This window comes from Phocoena sinus, chromosome 1, assembly GCF_008692025.1.
Source record: "Phocoena sinus isolate mPhoSin1 chromosome 1, mPhoSin1.pri, whole genome shotgun sequence".
In the NCBI taxonomy this organism is placed as follows: domain Eukaryota; kingdom Metazoa; phylum Chordata; class Mammalia; order Artiodactyla; family Phocoenidae; genus Phocoena; species Phocoena sinus.
Window position 1 is genome coordinate 117,123,290 of NC_045763.1, and position 17,613 is coordinate 117,140,902.

At 51.7% G+C, this 17,613-nt stretch overlaps 1 protein-coding gene across 1 annotated transcript; it reads left to right on the plus strand.

Annotated features, from left to right (window-relative positions):
* The first annotated feature begins 328 nt into the window (after positions 1-328).
* FCRL6 (Fc receptor like 6) lies at positions 329-15,991 on the plus strand. The gene is made up of 11 exons (XM_032652847.1): positions 329-359; positions 5,781-5,801; positions 7,444-7,710; positions 8,264-8,549; positions 8,594-8,623; positions 8,683-8,876; positions 9,275-9,400; positions 13,130-13,195; positions 13,802-13,874; positions 15,758-15,779; positions 15,866-15,991. Exons 1-11 carry the CDS (start codon positions 329-331, stop codon positions 15,989-15,991), a joined length of 1,242 nt encoding a protein of 413 aa, XP_032508738.1.
* Positions 15,992-17,613: the final 1,622 nt, after the last annotated feature.

Sequence of the window (17,613 nt, forward strand, 5' to 3'; positions counted from 1 at the left end):
GTCCCACCCTAGTTCCTAGCATAAGCTTTTTCAAACCACAGAGAGAGCATCCAAAAGTGCTTGCTTGTCGCTTACCTGACTCCTTTATGCTTTACGGTCAAGAAAATTCATTGGTGTAACACTCCTTCTACCAAAGAAGAAATACCAATTTGAGCTTTTAAAATTTCTTCCCCACTTCCCGTATTTAGATTATCAAGCACTAACAACACCCATGTCAGAGGGGGCCACCCACCCACCCCTGTGCCTGTGGCCTAGATGCTGTCCCTCCCAGTCTCACCCCGGCCTTCAGTCTGCCCCGGGTTCCCTCCTCCACGCCAGGCCAGGCCCCATGCTGCTCTGGACAGTTGCGCTGCCCTTCGGTAAGTCACCAAGCGCCAGCATCCTCTTCTGGGCACCAAAGACTGTGAGTCGTTCCTAAGACGCGAAGTTCCTTATTTCACCTTTCCTAGTTCAAGTGGGTTTATGGCTGGAGGTTGAGACAAGTGCGTGCACATGGGCGTGCTTGAGAGTGATGGGGATGAGAGTGATGGGCATGGAGACGTGGGGGAGTCCTGGTGTTTCCTATCCCATTTTCCTGGCTCCTGGAAGGGCAGCCCTTCGATGTATCAGAGCTAATTTAGGGAGGCAGAAAATCACATGCTGAGACCCAATGACACTTTTACCCTGTGAAATCGTGTTAAAATATCCATCAGGGCTATCTTGAAAAGAAAACGATATTATAGAAGGGAAGGAGGCTGCCAGAATGTAAGAGAAGAGATTGGGGAAATGGGAAAAAAGCAGTTCCTTGCATTTCTGTCAGCAACAGGAGCAAAACATGGGGTTTTATAAGGAGATATGTTTTTATAAGGCCTCAGCTTTTTTTGGCTCCGGGCGCGCAGGCTCAGCAGCCATGGCTCACGGGCCCAGGCACTCCACGGCATGTAGGATCTTCCTCGACCGGGGCACGAACCCACGTCCCCTGCATCGGCAGGCAGACTCGCAAACACTGCGCTACCAGGGATGCCCCAAAGTCTCAGCTTTTTCTTAGAACCAGTCACCAATGACTGGGCTTCACACCTGGTCAAGAGGTTTATGCTCTAAGTGTCCAAAGCCCCCTTCAAACCGACCATTCTTCTTCTGCCTACACCCTCTCTCTATTGTGGAGGGTGGCGGGGGTGTGCTGATTTGGGTCTGACTGGTCCATGGGGACCGATATGAAGGTTCAATTCCATTCTTCTGAATCTATACCACTGTCCTCGCTCTGAGCACCCCGGGGCAAGTCACCCCTGCCAGTGACTGCAGGGACTGGTCTCCAGGCAGAGGATTGTTCTGGGGTGAGTTACTCGGCTCCCCCAGGCTCGGCCCAGGCTCGGCTCAGGCTCGGCCCAGGCTCGGCCCAGGCTCGGCTCACGCTCGGCTCACGCTCGGCTCACGCTCGGCTCAGGCTCCCCCAGGCTCGGCCCAGGCTCAGCTCAGGCTCGGCTCAGGCTCGGCTCAGGCTCGGCCCAGGCTCGGCCCAGGCTCAGCTCAGGCTCGGCTCAGGCTCGTCTCACGCTCGGCTCAGGCTCCCCCAGGCTCGGCTCAGGCTCGGCCCAGGCTCGGCCCAGGCTCAGCTCAGGCTCGGCCCAGGCTCGGCCCAGGCTCGGCCCAGGCTCGGCTCACGCTCGGCTCACGCTCGGCTCAGGCTCCCCCAGGCTCGGCTCAGGCTCGGCTCAGGCTCGGCTCAGGCTCGGCTCAGGCTCATCTACTGTCCCCCTGCTACACTTAAAAGAAACAAGTCTGGGCACATAGTGCTTTACGGTTTCTGAGTTGACTCACATTTTGTTTTAAACTTGGTCCCAGAAATTTGTTTGTTTTCATTGAACCAGAAAAGCAAAACCATTCCTAAATACACTTGCTTCCTAGACAGAGTTTGTGGGCGTTTATCCCCTGGGAAGAAAACACCTGTTTCACTCAGGGCTCTTCCTTCCCCGACATCACCGTGTTGCCCTGTGTGTTCTATGAGTGGCTGTTTGGACAACTGAGAAGGTCAGTGCTCACGTTAGTGCAGGGACAGGATGGCCTCGTGCCCGGATACACCCCAGAGGAGAGGTTGCCAAGGGCAAATCACTTCCTTGTGAAAGGAACAGCCCTTGGACTTGACTAGATAAAGTCTAAGAGCTTCCCAGCGTGTACCCCAAGATCTGGATGGGAGAGAGCAAAGGAAGAAGGAGGGAGAGTCAGTGACTGGCTGACTAGTGGACAGAGTATGGGGAACCCAGGCAGAACTGAGTCACACCTGATGCTCAGGACCCCAGAAAGCCAGCCTAAGATTCAGACCCCATGGCTAAATGTGTAGGAATGGAGTTACCATAAAGGTAGAGCTGCTATTTCCTCTCAGATGTGGACAGAGAGACAGAGAAAGCAAAACACTGAATACCTGCTTTGTAGTACATACATTATCTCATCTAACCTTCAGGACGTTATAGGGCAGGGTTTTTTTTTATCTCTATTAAACAGTTGAGGAAGCTGAGGTTCAAAAATGTTTAAGAATTACGCTGCTAGGGCTTCCCTGGTGGCGCAGTGGTTGAGAGTCCGCCTGCCGATGCAGGGGACGCGGGTTCGTGCCCCGGTCCGGGAAGATCCCACATGCCGCGGAGCGGCTGGGCCCGTGAGCCATGGTCGTGAGACTGCACGTCCGGAGCCTGTGCTCCGCAACGGGAGAGGCCACAACAGTGAGAGGCTCGCGTACTGAAAAAAAAAAAAAAAAAAAAAAAGAATTACGCTGCTAACAAGAGCAAAATTACCCTGGTAACAATGCAAACCCAAGTTCATATGATGTCAAACCCCGTGCTTTCTCCATTCTACCTCACTACCTCTAGTCTGGGTATAGTTGGATTCTAATCAGGTAAAACTAGAAAATAAAATTCATTTAAAGTGTCTGGCAGGACATGGTCACACAATAAATGGTGCCTATTATTAGTATTGGTTATCAGGGATTCAAGAGGCTAGAAGCCCTGACATTGAACATGCTGGTACATGGCTGTACGTTAAAGATGTTTTTAAAGTTTAGGAGATGAACCTAGATCTTCCTCTGAGCTGGGCATTAGCCAGTTTCACTCTCAATACTGGAACCCACCCCCCATGTGCAAACACAGCGTCTGTGACACACGACCCTCCCAGCTGCATGGCAGCCACAGCTTGGCAAAGCAACATGTTCCCCATGTGGTAGAACTCGACCGTGACATAGTTCCTCATGTTGAACTGAAACCTGCCTCTCTGATCTAACTTCCGTGAATTGGTTCCACTTCTGCCCTATGAAGTAACAAGTCTCTCCCTTCTTTTAAGCTTAGCCATCAAGTATTTGAAGGCCACTGTGTATCCCTGTGTACTCTCTCCCGTCTTTCTCAGATAAATGTCTCCCAATCCCTCTAATAGGAAATGCTTTCTAGACTCTGTTCATTGTCCTAGTCTGCTTGATCTTGAGGGCTTTGTCAGTGGGCCAGGAGCTGGGCTTTCTCATCCCTCCCATAGTGGCCTGAGTGCCGAGTTCAGTGGGGCTGCTCCCTGCATCATTCGGGACTCTGTTGTGCGACTTAGCGTGACAATAGCTCTCAGCTATCTCATCACGCTGTCACCTCATCTTCAGCCTGCAGTTCACTGAGGCCCTCCGGTCTTCTTTATAGGAACTGCTGTAGGGAAGTGTTGCCCACTCTGTCCCCAGTTGGCGGCTGTCTTGATTATACACATTGGTCCTGCAGTCACAGCCCCAAGGTCTTGCAGTGCCCTGGACAGCAAGTCATCAGGATCTGGGGACACGAGCTCATTTGAAGTGCCTATGCTCCCTGGATGCCTTCTCTCTTGTTATAGGCGTCAGTCCCCTCAACCCTGTCTGTTCCTCGCTTTGTAGCTGCAAAATCGTTTTCCAGGGGAGAAGAGAAAGGAAGGGGAGGCATCACTACCCAGCAAGGTCTTATTTAGTCACTCTGAGGTCAGGCCTTCTTTCTGCTTTCAGTCAATGTAGTAACCACCTTCCCAGGCAGAGGGTTGATACAATCTATGTAACTACTCTGTAAGGGAAAAATGACTATTATCTTTTCTGTTATACAGACAGAACCAGGAACTGGAGGCTCTTGAACTTTAAACAACTTGTCCAAGGTCACATAGAAAGAGATGGATTCATGAGTCTAGTCCAGGTCATCTGGTTCCAAAGCCTGCATGCTCTCCACTACACCAAGCTCAAAGAAGATGTGTTTAGACATAGAGGGATGGAGGGATGGTAAGAAAGAGATTCTGCACACTGAGAACCTGCAGGTGAGCTAACCTGAGTATGTAGAGAATGTGTCCCAGGTCACGTGGACAGCTGCTGAGGGGGTCTTCACCCACCCCCTCCAAGGCCATTCTTGCATTTCTCAGGGTTCTGCACAGCACCCAACAATGAAGGGCACAGGTAAATGCCTGGGAACAGGCTGGACTGACTGCACTCAGCCCTACACCATTCATCATTTCACCCCTCGCCCCAAAGCCCAGAATACGCTCCACTGCTTTATATCCAACTGTGCCCCTCAGTTTAGGGTTCTCCAACCCTTGGACTGATCACACCTGCCTCACTTCATCTGTCATCATTTTGTGGTTTGGCCTCTCTTTCCTGGCCACCTGTTCTCCTCAAACATTGGTTCCTCTAGAAGCATTAGTGCAATGCATACAAGGTGCAACACGGTGTGTGATGCGCTGGCCCGCTGATACTTCTCTTATCCGTCCGAGCTGCCCGTCCATGTCCCACGACCTTTTAATGATTACTCCTCCAGGGAAATCTCACCTCTTTCCTCTGATCACTCCCATACGCTATTCCCCAGAACTCTGTGGACAGATGGACCACAGGAATCAGGTCCTGCCTTTGCTGTCTGAGTTCTTCTGTAGGTGTAAATTGGACCCTCAGCACATTAGCGTAAGAATCTAGTCCTATGTTTTCTATTTTTTGTTTTTGTTTTCTTTTTGCAGTACGCGGGCCTCTCACTGTTGTGGCCTCTCCCGTTGCGGAGCACAGGCTCCGGACGCGCAGGCTCAGCGGCCATGGCTCACGGGCCCAGCCGCTCCGCGGCATGTGGGTTCTTCCCGGACTGGGGCACGAACCCGCGTCCCCTGCATCGGCAGGCGGACTCTCAACCACTGCACCACCAGGGAAGCCCTGTTTTCTATTTTTGTTCCCTGCCCCGCATGAGTGGGCACAAAGGAAAGCATTCATGCATCTATTCAGTATATGCTTATTAAACACAGACCATGATCCAGGCACAGGCACTAGGCATAGGTAACACGGCAGTGAACAAGACAGGCAGAGTACGTGCTCTCATGGGGCTTACATTCTAGACAGAGGGAGACAGGTGATAACAAGTAGGCAATTTAATGATAAGATAATTTCAAACGATAAGTGCTCTGATGATAATACAATAGGGTATTGTGATAGTGATGGAAGAGAATTCTTTTGACTGGGGACCCCCAGCAAGACCTGTTTAAGGAGGTGGCATTTGAACTGAGATAGGGTAAAGGATTCTAGGCAGCAGGTCCACCGTAAAAGTTGAGTGGCTGAGTGGCGGGGTGGCTGGATGTCTGGGTGACTGGGTGGTTAAGTGGTTAGATAGTTGGGTGGCTGGGTGTTGAGTGGCTGGGTGACTAAGCAGTTGGGCGACTTAGACAGGTGCTTAGGGGGCTGGGTGGTTGACTGGTTGAATGGATGTTAGCACCCATTTATAAGGTGACAGTCCTCCTTGTCAGAAAGCTTTTTCTGCTACTTAATCGAATTCTATCACTTTGTTCTCTTGCAGTTCCCTGTGTAGGGAAAACTGGTGAGTCTTGTCTATGTCTCTTTCATTTCCAAGTGTGTCTCTGGGCCAAAACTTAATGGACAGGGGAAAGTCAGGGCCATTGGGTCCTCCAGAAACATCTTCAGAGCAGCACCTGCCTAGGCTTCTTCCTCAGGAGTCTTCACTAATGCCCAGGAAGAGGAGACACCCAGCACTCCAGTCTCTCAGGCTGAGAATAGTTATAGGGTGACTCAAGTCCCAGAAGAATGGCTCTAGGCCACTATCTGGCTCCCTTACAAGTAACAATGGCTTCAATCTCCTCCTCTCAGTGTGGCTCTGGAGCTCCTGTAACCTCCATTCATCAAGGCTCTGGACTCCCTTCCATCCCTCTAATGTTCAAAGAAGCAGGCATCTTTCTCTGTGGATCTTCCTTCTTTCTCTCTTGGCTACCTTTGCCCTCCCACCCATCCTGTCCCACTGAACTCCATGGAGCCTCTGTCAAGTAGGTGAAAACTCTGGCCTAGAAACATCTTGACCTCCAAGGACACGTTCTGTGTATGCCAGGGAGGGAAATCTAAACCAGTAGTCAGTGATGCTAGAAAGAGTAGCCAAGGAAGCAAGACCCAATATTCAGCTGTGCCGTGAGCATCGTTACCTAGTCTAGGGGGAGGGGAATGGGTTCTAGGGATCCAGGCGGGTCCAGGCAAAGGCAGGTTGTTCTGGGACTCTCCTCAGGGCTCCCTATCTGATTACTCATCACTGCTCCCAGGCTTCTGAGGCTGTCTGGGATCAAAGGAGTATGTCCTGGGGCCAGGCCAGCCTGGGATTGCCCTGCAGGTGATGCTGGGTCCCCAGGAGCTCTTCTCTTGTCCATGTCAGGACATAAAATGCATTTTAGAAATGAGGACAGAAATGACAGATCCTTCACCATGACTGTGGTGGAAATGAACCTCACCGCTGGGAGTGCCGATGGAGGCTGGGCCTGGGGAAGCCTGATGAGGGAAGCAGGAGGGAGTGAGCCCAGGCCGTGGCACATCCAACACCCACCCCTCCAGCTCCTCTCTGGTGGACAGGGGTGCAGCTACCATTAGAGGTGGACGCTGAAGAAAGAGCTGTACTGGAGTCACCAGAGGAAAAGAAACCAATCTAGGGGAGTGAGAATCTAATAAGGAGGAATGAAGCAGAACAATAGACGAAAGGAATCCAACTTGACTCAGGCTTGAGGTGGCCACTCAGGTGGCGGAGGAAAATGCAGTATGAAAGGAGACAAGGAGGGGGACTTCCCTGGAGGTCCAGCGGTTAAGGCTCCGCGCTTCCACTGCAGGGGGCACGGGTTAGATCTCTGGTCACGGCCAAACAAACAAACAAAAAAAGGAGACAAGGAGGGTAGGAGGGAAAGAGGCCAGAGAGAAGGCACAGGGAGAGGAGGGGAGGGGAGGGGGGAATAGAGGAGAAGGGCAGAGGAAGGAGAGAGGAAGGAGGGGTGCAGGAAAGCAGAAGCCCTGCCGTGGTCTGGCATGAAGGTCTGGGAGACAGTGACAGCTGTGAAGGAGCTGACCAGGAGCCTCCATCCCAGGGAGGGGTGCGGGGGAGGGCTGCGGGAGGCATTAGGCTGGGGGACAGAGGGAGAAAATGGACTGAGGGACCTGCAGCTCCAGGGTGGCCCTGTTCCCGTGTCTCACAGCCTGGCTGAGCCTCCAAGTGCAGCCAGACCCCGTGTTTGAAGGGGATATCCTGACTCTGCGATGCTGGGGAAGGAGGAAGGCAGCACTGTCCCAGGTGAAATTCTACAGGGACGGAAAATTCCTCCATCTCTCTAAGGACAACCAGCCTCTGTCCACGGGAACAGCAACAGTGAACAGCAGTGGCTGGTACAGCTGCACTGGACAGGTGACATACATGCAATATGTGGGCAGACAAACCTCAAGGACTGTCATGGTTCAAGTCCAAGGTGAGTCACAACTTGGGGGACTGGGGGGAGCGGGAAGGGTGCTGCTCAGGGATCTGGTCTTACAGGTCAGCAGCGCTCTGGGCAGCGCCCCTCTCTCTGGCTTCCCCTGATGCTGGGCCAATCTGCAGGGTCCTGAGATGTCCAGGATGCTGTCCACATGCCCTGCCCCGCCATGGGGCATGTCTGGAGCCAGGGAAGGGGGGGAAGATGCCCTGTGGGGAAAGGGAAGGACCAGCCCTGATGCTCCCCCCTTGAGACCCTGAGCCAGACCCTTCTCCTCTGGGCACTAGGTGACCTTTAAGGCCCTCCTGTCTCTGGCCTCCTGGGACCCCAGAGGGGCTCAGGGCTGTGGGAGTCGGTTCAGAGCTGGTGTGTGGGATGAGAGGCCAGGTGCTGGGAGACAGTGACAGCACTTCCCACGGGCACAGGGCAGGACCTGGGATGTGCCGAAGCTCAGACCTCACCTCAGACTCCAGGGGCCTCGCTGTCCAGGACACCCCTCCTGAGCTGCAGGCTGCCTCATCCCAGAGCTGTTCCTGCCTCCTGTGCTGAGAGCCCACCCCTCTCGTGAGCTCCGTGGTGGGAGCCCGGAGCCCACTCCCCCGTGAGGGGAGCCAGAGGTCAGCCTGGCAGCTCCTCTTCTCCTTGCACAAGGAGGGCCACACCCTGCAGGACAGGAGCCTCCACCCAGAACTCTGCATCCCAGCAGCCGAGGAGGGAGACTCCGGGCTTTACTGGTGCGAGGCGGCCCTTGAGGGTGGCTGGGTCCAGAAACAGAGTCCCCAGCTGGAGGTCAGGGTGAGGGGAGGACAGGGAGACCCTCCCCAGGGGCCTGGGCAGTGGGGCCCCCTGGGAATGTGGGGAGGGGTTCCTAAGGGAGGAGCCTGGGGGGTCCCGCTGACCCTTCCAAACTGTGTGCTTCCCCGGTTCCTGTGTCCCGTCCTCTGCTCACCTTGAGACCCCCCAGCCGAGTTGTGGAGCTCCTCCCCTCCGATCCTCATTCTACCTCAATGGGGACACCCTGCGGAACCACGTGGCTCCCCATGGTGGAGCCGTCTCCTTCCTCTTCCCGGTGATGTCAGAGCAGGATGCTGGGGACTACACCTGCGAGGCTGAGAACAGTGTCTCCAAAGAGACAAGCAAGGCTGAGACACTCTCCGTGGATGGTAGGTCTTGTCCCCCAACTGGGCTGTGAGCCCCAGCAAGCTGGCCAGGGTCAGATCTCACTCCTCTGTGTTCCTCGCGCCATGCTGGGTACAGAGTAGGCACTGCATGACTGCCTGAGCATGGACCCCGCTTGGAGCATCTGTCCACTGAACCTGGCAGGGAAACAATGAAGTCCACAGAGAGTGAGAGGCACCATGGAGGGAGGGCCACATGGTCTTCCATGGAATTGCCCATCCATGTTGACATCCTTTGATCTGTCCCTCATTCCCACTGGCAAGGCTCCTTCAGGCCAGGTGGTTCCCACTAATGCCAACCACCCTGTCTCTCCTGTGCCAGTCTGGGGTGCATTTGTTAATTTCATCCTCAATGCTCATGGTCACCCCTACTCACCCCCCAGGTCCTCGGGTCTTATCTGCCCCCACTAGCATCAACTGGCTGGTTCCCTGGCTGCCTGCAAACCTGCTTGGCATGGTGGTCATTGCTGCTGCACTTCTAGGGTATTTCAGACCCCGGAGAAAAACCGGTCAGTAACTCTTTCTGGCTTTCTTGTTTGCTGAATCCCTATGCCAGGTACAGCCCAGCCATTGGAAAGCCAGAGGCTGACAGGACCAACTGCTTACTTCTGGGTATTGGGAGGAGGAGGGACTTCTCTTCACACGTTATACAAAGGGGCCCCAGGAGGGACACTTACAGCTTCCAGAGCTCACACACACAGACACAGTGTCTCACACGCCCAATCACCCAGAGAGCGCACAGACACACTCCTGCCCACTGGGGCATGAATAAAGGCACAAACAGGATTTCTTACAAGCCAGACGAGGTGCAGATCAACGTCCTTCACATTTGGAAGACAGTCTGTGGCTGTGAATACACTGAACAAAGCCAAGGCCTCCAGTCCTCTCGTTAAAGTCAGCAGAGCTCCGGTCTGCTTAGCGGAGGAGAAAGAAGACGTGAGAACTCCAGTGCACATGTGTGCTCACGCATACACACTTCTGTGCCCTGGGTGAGAGTCCATGGCTGTCAACTCATCAGGAAGGAAGTGTGGTGGAGAGCACTGGGGAATAGCCCGGTCCCAGCACTGCTATTTGCTAAGTCAGTAACCTTGGGCCAGCTCCTTTCAAGTTTCACGAAATGTCTCCCTCTTGGGATGTTGTAAGGTCTGAGTTAGTGAGGTGACATCTGTCTCATACCTGATGTAGTAGCCTGGCACTGAGTGGGTGCTCAGTACATCCTCATTCTGTTCTGAGCACATCACCCCGGCAGGTTCCCAAACTGCCTTTGCTCCTGTTATCCATTCTGTAATTCCTCTGACCAGGTCATAAAAAGTTTAGCTAAGGGCTTCCCTGGTGGCGCAGTGGTTGAGAGTCCGCCTGCCGATGCAGGGGTCACGGGTTCGTGCCCCGGTCCGGGAAGACCCCACATGCCGCGGAGTGGCTGGGCCTGTGAGCCATGGCCGCTGAACCTGTGCGTCCGGAGCCTGTGCTCCGCAGCGAGAAAGGCCACAGCAGTGAGCGGCCAAAAGTTTAGCTAAAATTCAGATGAGAGAAATTCTATAGGGAGAGAATTCTATAGGGAGAAATAAGTGAAAACAATCAGATAAATGGCATTTCTAGGTCACCTATTGGTTTTGAAATTCCAGACTCTCCTCTTCTTCCTGTCATGGTCATGATAATTAAGCATGAATGTTGGCTTTCAAAGCAATCACCTTTGGTGACTACAAGTTTATTCTAACCCTTGTTTGCCTGGGGCTATGTTGAAGGGAATGGCTCCCAGTGCCAAAGCTATCTGGTGCCAGTTTATTCCTAGGGCTTCAAATCCACCTACAGAAGTTCAAATCAACCTACTTCTTCCTCCCTGGGGGCAATATTCTTATTTTCCACTTGCCAAGGGCAAAAGTAATTGTTCTCATAGACCTCCAGCTAGATTTGCTTTTTCAAGTTTGCAGCTCCCTCAGTTAAGGAATTTGTGATGAGTTCTGAGAGCTAAGCCAGACTGTTCTTTGAGGAAGACCACCCAGTCCTGCAATCCAAGTAGTCTTCCCTGACCATCAGCCAGGATACCTGAAAGCATCTCTCCCCAGCCCTAGACCCACTACCTCACCAGGCACCCCAGTGAGGGCTTGAGCCAGGCTCCGACTTCCTCTCCCCTTTTTAATTTAGCAGCCTTTGTCCATCTAACTTCTCATCTCTCCTTTCCTTTAGTCTTGAGTCTAGATTTCATGAAGGCAGGCCAGAGTTGCTTTAAGGTATACCTGTGCAGTGGGAGAAAGATGGAGCCAGGCCCAGGGTTAGATGAGGAAGCAGCTGGAGTAGGGGACCATGAACTGAAGATCTGTGAATTCTACCATCTCTGCACCTGTCATAAAGCCAGCCTGATCTCAATAGCATGGGTGTTTCTGCCCACTCACCTCTGGGTCAGAGAGTTAAAGGCAAAGCAACACAGTACAGCCACCTCCCTCCCAGGCCCAAACAAGATGGTGGAGGAACAGTCACTGGTGAAAGATCTTCAAGAGGAAGATGCCTTTCACAGGGAACAAAGGAGCGTCCCTCTTCATGTGGCGATTTTGCCTCCACACCCATTCCCACTCCTCTACCCCACCCCTACTGCCAGTCTGGGAGCACCTGGGCTCCATTTTGTTAAGGAACCTGTCTCTCATGAAAATAAGACTCCTGGTGGTGGGCCATCTCAGAAGCTCAGGGGCACACAACCTTCCTTAGAATGTCACTCAGAAAACCACCTTCAGGCCCAATTCCATAGCCATGCAAGAAACACAGTCCAACAGCTTTTTTCTTCATGCCCAGCTTTAGAAGACCCTTAACCATTTCCAGACAGCATATCCATTCCTCAACAAACACAAATGTGCCACCACTGAAGATATTCCACAGACTGTATCTCTGAAGGCAATGTTCAAAACATTTTGACCAATTATGGAATTACTAGGACAAGGATGTGACCATACAGGAGGTCTACTTCGAAGTAGCAGTTACCTAAGTGTGCAAGTTCTGGTTGTTTGCTTAAAAGTGTTCATTTCATTTCCCACTGTCATACCTCCCATAAAACACAGTTCCATCAAATTCACAGAGCTCTTCACGAATGGAGACTCAGAAACACAGACTTGACAAATGAGCATTAGAGGCCTCTCTGAGTCTCCACAAATGCCCTCCTGGTTTTACAGGAGGAGCCATGTCCAAAGGTGCTACCTTACAACTCTGATGCTTTCTTGCTGTTAGAGCTAATGAATATTTCTTGGACACCAGGCATGAACCAGGTGACCGAACATCCACCTGTGACCCAATTCCTATCCCAAGAGCTAATTTTTATAGTTCTGGAAACGCCTGCTTTCACAGAGGCAGCGTGCTAGTGGAGAAAACGTGTACACACTGGATTAAGATTCTGTCTCCACCACTTTCTGTGTGACCTCTAAGGAGTCACCTCTCCCAACCTCAGTCACCTCATCTAAAAAACGGAAGTCACAGCATCAGCCTTTGCAAGGTGGTTGTGAAGAACCTCAGAAACCGAAGATTTAGGTAGGGGGGGCTTTTGTGACATCCAGCTCTGTGCTTGTCCCTGGGTTAGGAGGTTTGCTATTAAGTAGACGCTGAGTTTGAATTCCCTGGCCCTGTTTCTGGCACGTGGTATGTTGTCAAAGTTATTAGCTTTTCCTCCTTCTGAAAAGCAGCGTGACTGGTGGGTCTGAGCCCTTTCGATACAAGGATGTGACCCATCCTTTCTGACCCTGCTTCCTCTCAGTTTGTGATTCCCATGGAGCTAGCCTCCCCTCTGGGGTATTTTTCAAAGGAAACATCCCATAAAAGTTAACCGTGTCCAGGGCTTCCCTGGTGGCGCAGTGGTTGGGAGTCCGCCTGCCGATGCAGGGGACGCGGGTTCGTGCCCTGGTCCGGGAAGATCCCACATGCCGTGGGGCGGCTGGGCCCGTGAGCCATGGCTGCTGAGCCTGTGCGTCCAGAGCCTGTGCTCCGCAACGGGAGAGGGCACAGCAGTGAGAGGCCCGCGTACCAGAAAAAAAAAAAAAAAAAAAAAAGTTAACCGTGTCCAGACCTGTGAATTAACCCTCGTTAACAAACCAGCCTCAGACCTCCAGCGACCTCTGCTGGCATTCTCTTTTTTTTTTAGTTTAATTTTTTATACAATTTTTAAAGGTAACTGACATTCTTTCTCTCAGCCTCTCTGTCCCCACTGTCCACTCTGCTCTCTGAGGGCGTTCAGTGAATTGTGCCTTTGCGTCTCCTAGGGCCCCTTCCACCCCAGAATCTGCCCCCAGCCACAGGTGGAGAGGAACACCTACTGTATGTCAATGGTAAGGACTTGCAGTAGCACCAGTGTCTGTCCATAAAGGCAGAGAAAGGCCTCTTAAGGGGAGTCATGAGAAAGAAGGCCTCATGAGCCCGAGTCTCAGGAATCAGAGTCATCTGGGGAAGGAAACAGATGGCTTCTGGGGAGAGCTTAAGGGGCCAGTGCATGGAGCTGGTGGTGGGAGAGGGAAGCAGGAAGGGATCCCAGCCCCCAAGAGGGAGGTGTAGACCAAGGGTTAGCAAATTTGACCATGGGTCAAGTCTGGTCCACCAAGTAGTTTTGTAAAGAGCATTGTGTATGTGTCATGTGTGGCTGCTATCACACTACAGAGCCAGGTATTTGCAAAACCTAAAATATTCACTACCTTTTTTACAGAAAAAGATTGCCAACCTCTAGTTTAAACAATGTCAGGGCTGAGGAAGCTGCTAGAATCTGCTGCAGGGTTCAGGCACCTCCTGCCAAGATGGATATCCCACATTAATAACTGCTTCCCACTGACAGTTATCACCATAACAGCCCCTAATTAGCTTCCCTCCATAAGTGTTTCTGGGTCTTGAGGTGGGAGAGCAGGTGGGTCCTATTCAAGCTGCACCTGTGTTTCTTCTTTCAGTTCATTGCCAGAATGAGAACGATGAAGGGGTTATCTACTCTGTAGTACGTACGATCCCGAAGGGGAGTGAAAGGTGAGTGATCTCGGGTCAAACTTGACGTCTTTGCTAGTGTAAAGGGGAAGTTTGGGGCCTAGGGTGAGGTATCACTACCACCATTATCACCATGACAACTGTCATCACCCTGACCACCATCATCACCCTGACCACCAACATCACCATGACCACCAACATCACCCTGACCACGACCACCTTCACCACCACCACCATCATCTCCTCCTTCACTACCACCATCACCACAAACAGCGCTATGTCCACCATAATCACCATCATCTCCACCACACCTCCACTGTTACCATCCCAACTAGGCAGGAATTTTTTTTTTTTTGGCCCTTTCCTGAGCATTGTGGAGCAACAAAGGAAAAACAGAAAAAGAATGATACAGTTTGTCTTTGACCCTGGGTGTAAGTCTAAACAGGACAGTCTCAGCTCTAAGAGGGAGCCATAAAGACCATGAACCCTGGCCACAGATACCAGAGTCAAGATGGCAGGCACGGGGAAGGCTAGTCCACTCTCTAACAGACGAACAGGCAACGTGGAATCGTGAGAGAAGTGTGGGACTCAGTCAGAATTGAGTTCTGTGGAATGTGGAGTCAGTCAGAATTGAGTTCAAAACTTGATTCTATGTACTCACTGTGTGCCTGTGGGCAAGTTATTTAAGCTCTCCGAGCCTAATCTATAAAGTGTAGATAATGCCTACTTTGTAAGATTATTATAAATGGCTAGGAATAGAACCTGGGTTCTAGAATCCATAAAGATTGTCTGGTATGCAATAGGTGGTCAAAAATAGGGAGCTTGTTTTATGTCTCACCTGTACTGAGATTTCAATTCCTGGTCTGTAAAATGGATCTGAGTCAGTCTCGGGACTCTGCTCCCACCCATAAAGGGCACCAGGGAAAGTGGACAGCCAAGAAGTCTCTTGGACTCAGGGCACTTCTCCCAGGACCTGACCGGTTGCTGGCCAGAGCATTGCCAAGCAGATGGGAAAGCACACGTGGGTCCAGTTCCTTCCTGAGAAGAGTCACAATGAGGACTTAAACATAAGAAAGGAAGAAAGAAGCCAACCTCAGACTCTATGGTTTTCATTAGCAAAATAAGAAAATGTGATCCTTTTAATCCTAGCAGGCAACAAGGGTGAAGGCATGATTCGGGGCAGGGGTGGGGTCTGGGGCAGTCTGCTTGCAGCTCAAGCTCTGAGCAGGCTTTCCGTGCTGGGTGGGTGCAGGGATCTGAAACCCAGAGTAAGGAGAGCCGTTATGTTCCAAGATACACAGAAGGGGGGGTACTGGATCTTTTATCAGCGGGAGAATGCCTCACGTTCACAAAGATTCAATATTTGCCTACGGTTCCACTTCTTATGGAAGTGACTGTGGAGGGTTATTCACTTCGCTGAGACTCAGCTTTCTCTTCCCACTGTGAGAAGGCATCAATACCCCCTACGCGGCAAGACTGATGTGAGATTGGATGTACAGAATTATAGTTCTGTTAGCTGTATACTAGATAGATCAGTTATATAATTTTCACAGCTAAATGGTTGCCTGGTGCAGAGTGGCTGTCTAATGGAGGAGTTATTCTAGAAGTATCTTGGGCACCTTCTTATTTCTTGCTTCACACCGTAATCCTGCAAGGCAGTCACTGTCAACACCACCACCCTTTCCTGGTTGAAGCAGCTGAGAATCAGAGGCCAAGTGACTGGCCTCCCGTCACATAGCTGGAGTCTCCTGATTCCCAGGCCCACCTGCTTTCAGCTTGAGGGTGAGAAGCCCTGAGAAGTAAAAGGGGGAGCAGCCCCCAACCCTGGCCGGCCCGTGCTCTCTGGAGGAAGGTGCCCCGAGGAGGCGGGAAGGGGACACCCGGTGAACCCAGTGCCCTAACCTTACTGCTGCTCTTCCCCACAGCCAGGCCTGCCCAGTCAGCCCGGTGGGAAACGGTGAGATGGGACCCTTGCTCTTTGCTCATTCTCTGTGTGACGTCTGCTTCCTCACCCTGACCTGACTCTCCCACAGGACATTTCTGTCATCTACACTGAGGTGAGACGCCCTCAGCTCAGTGAGGTTCCAGCCAAGGGGCGGAAGAGAAGAAGCAGGACCCAGCAAGATCCCGTTGGTGACTGCGAGGGCGTCCTCTGCTAGTGATGGCATCTCCTTCCCCCAAGACACACAGCCATCCACAGCCCCCAGCGCTCCCCAGGAGACCAGGGGACCCCAGCCTCTTCTGTGGTCCTCCAGTTCCCCAGCCCAGCCGCCAGAACCCCCGTTTGTGGAGCACATCAGAAAACTCTGTTACCTCTCACATGTTTAAAAAGATACATGGTTGTAGAATCTATTTGTTAATAAAGGTGTATCAATTGTTCATAAGTAGCAATCATTTGGGCTGCCTGATAATTTGGTCTGGTTTATTCAAGGAGAATGGACTCCCTGTGGACCTGACTGGTGATGAGGGAGATGAGAGGGCGAGGAAGGGGTAGAGTTGCCGGGGCAGGGGGTGGGAAGGGAGGGGAGTCCCAGTCCAGTCCACAGCCAGAGTGCTCAGTGAAGGATTTATATGTTTGCTCCTGCGAGGCCCTGGCCCCAGCTTGCAGGCCTCTGCACTGGAATCATGGAGAGTGAGGTCCGAGTTAGCAACTCTGGTACCCTCCTCCCCTAGCAAGAAGTCTGCTTGTTCAGAGCACTCTTGGCCCCTCAGAGCTGCAAACATCTTGCATTTCCCCTTGAGCTTATTAGAAATGCAGATGCCCAGATCTGCATTTCAATAAGATCTCCAGGCGATTTGCAAGTACATGAAAGGTTTTTTTTTAATCATCTTTATTGGAGTATAATTGTTTTACAATGTTAGTTTCTGCTGTACAACAAAGTGAATCAGCTATATGTATACATATATCCCCATATCCCCTCCCTCGTGCATCTCTCTCCCACCCTCCCTATCCCACCCCTCTAGGTGGTCACAAACCACCTAGCTGATCTCCGTGTGCTATGCCGCTGCTTCCCACTAGCTATCTATTACATGAAAGTTCTAAAGCCTGATCTACCTCCAAAATACAAACGTCATGCAAGTTAATCAGTCCACTTGCCTTCGGGAGCTTACTTGCCTGTGGTTCTGCTCTGGGTAAAGACAGTGGATAAGGCAACCCACGCTAACCTTTTTTCTCACTTGTCTTCTATTCCGTTTTCTCCCTTCCCTCCTCCCAACCCAACCCTTCATCTTCCTCATCCTCCTGTCTCTGTCATCACCAGTCAAAATCCACAGTCAGAATACACCAGGGTCCCCTCCCCTTTGGCTCCTTGGTTCTGCCAGGATGACTGAGAGGCACACACCGTCTAGAAGCACAGGGTCTTCCCTGGTGAATCAGGAAGCACCCCCGACGCTAAGCCCCCACCACGCCCTCTGTAAATGAGTCGCCCCCTTCTAAAAAGTGAAAACATCTCCAGTCGTCCCCACAGGCCACCTGCTTCCTGAGCTTTCATACCTCCCTCCTCCCTGCCCTACACCCGAGACACTCAACGCCTGGTCCATGGACTGTGAATTGGATTTACCAGTCCAGGCAAGATAATAGAACAATCGCAAGCAAAAATTTAGGAACTCTTATAGCAATCTGACAGAGTAATTTTATGTTTGTTTAATATAATCATAAAAATTAGGGCTCATATTTGGTACCTCTCTTTTAATTTTTATTTTTGGTAATGTGTTTTTATTATAATTTACAAAGTATAGCTCCACTGTGGATTGGAAATAAAAAAGAAAAACAGGTCCTTCA

Excerpts from the sequence above, each read along its gene's own strand:
- FCRL6 (XM_032652847.1), top strand. The coding sequence starts at position 329 with ATGCTGCTCTGGACAGTTGCGCTGCCCTTCG. Across the intron at positions 360-5,780 it reads GACAGTTGCGCTGCCCTTCG|TTCCCTGTGTAGGGAAAACT; the intron begins GTAAGTCACCAA and ends GTTCTCTTGCAG. Across the intron at positions 9,401-13,129 it reads CAGACCCCGGAGAAAAACCG|GGCCCCTTCCACCCCAGAAT; the intron begins GTCAGTAACTCT and ends TGCGTCTCCTAG.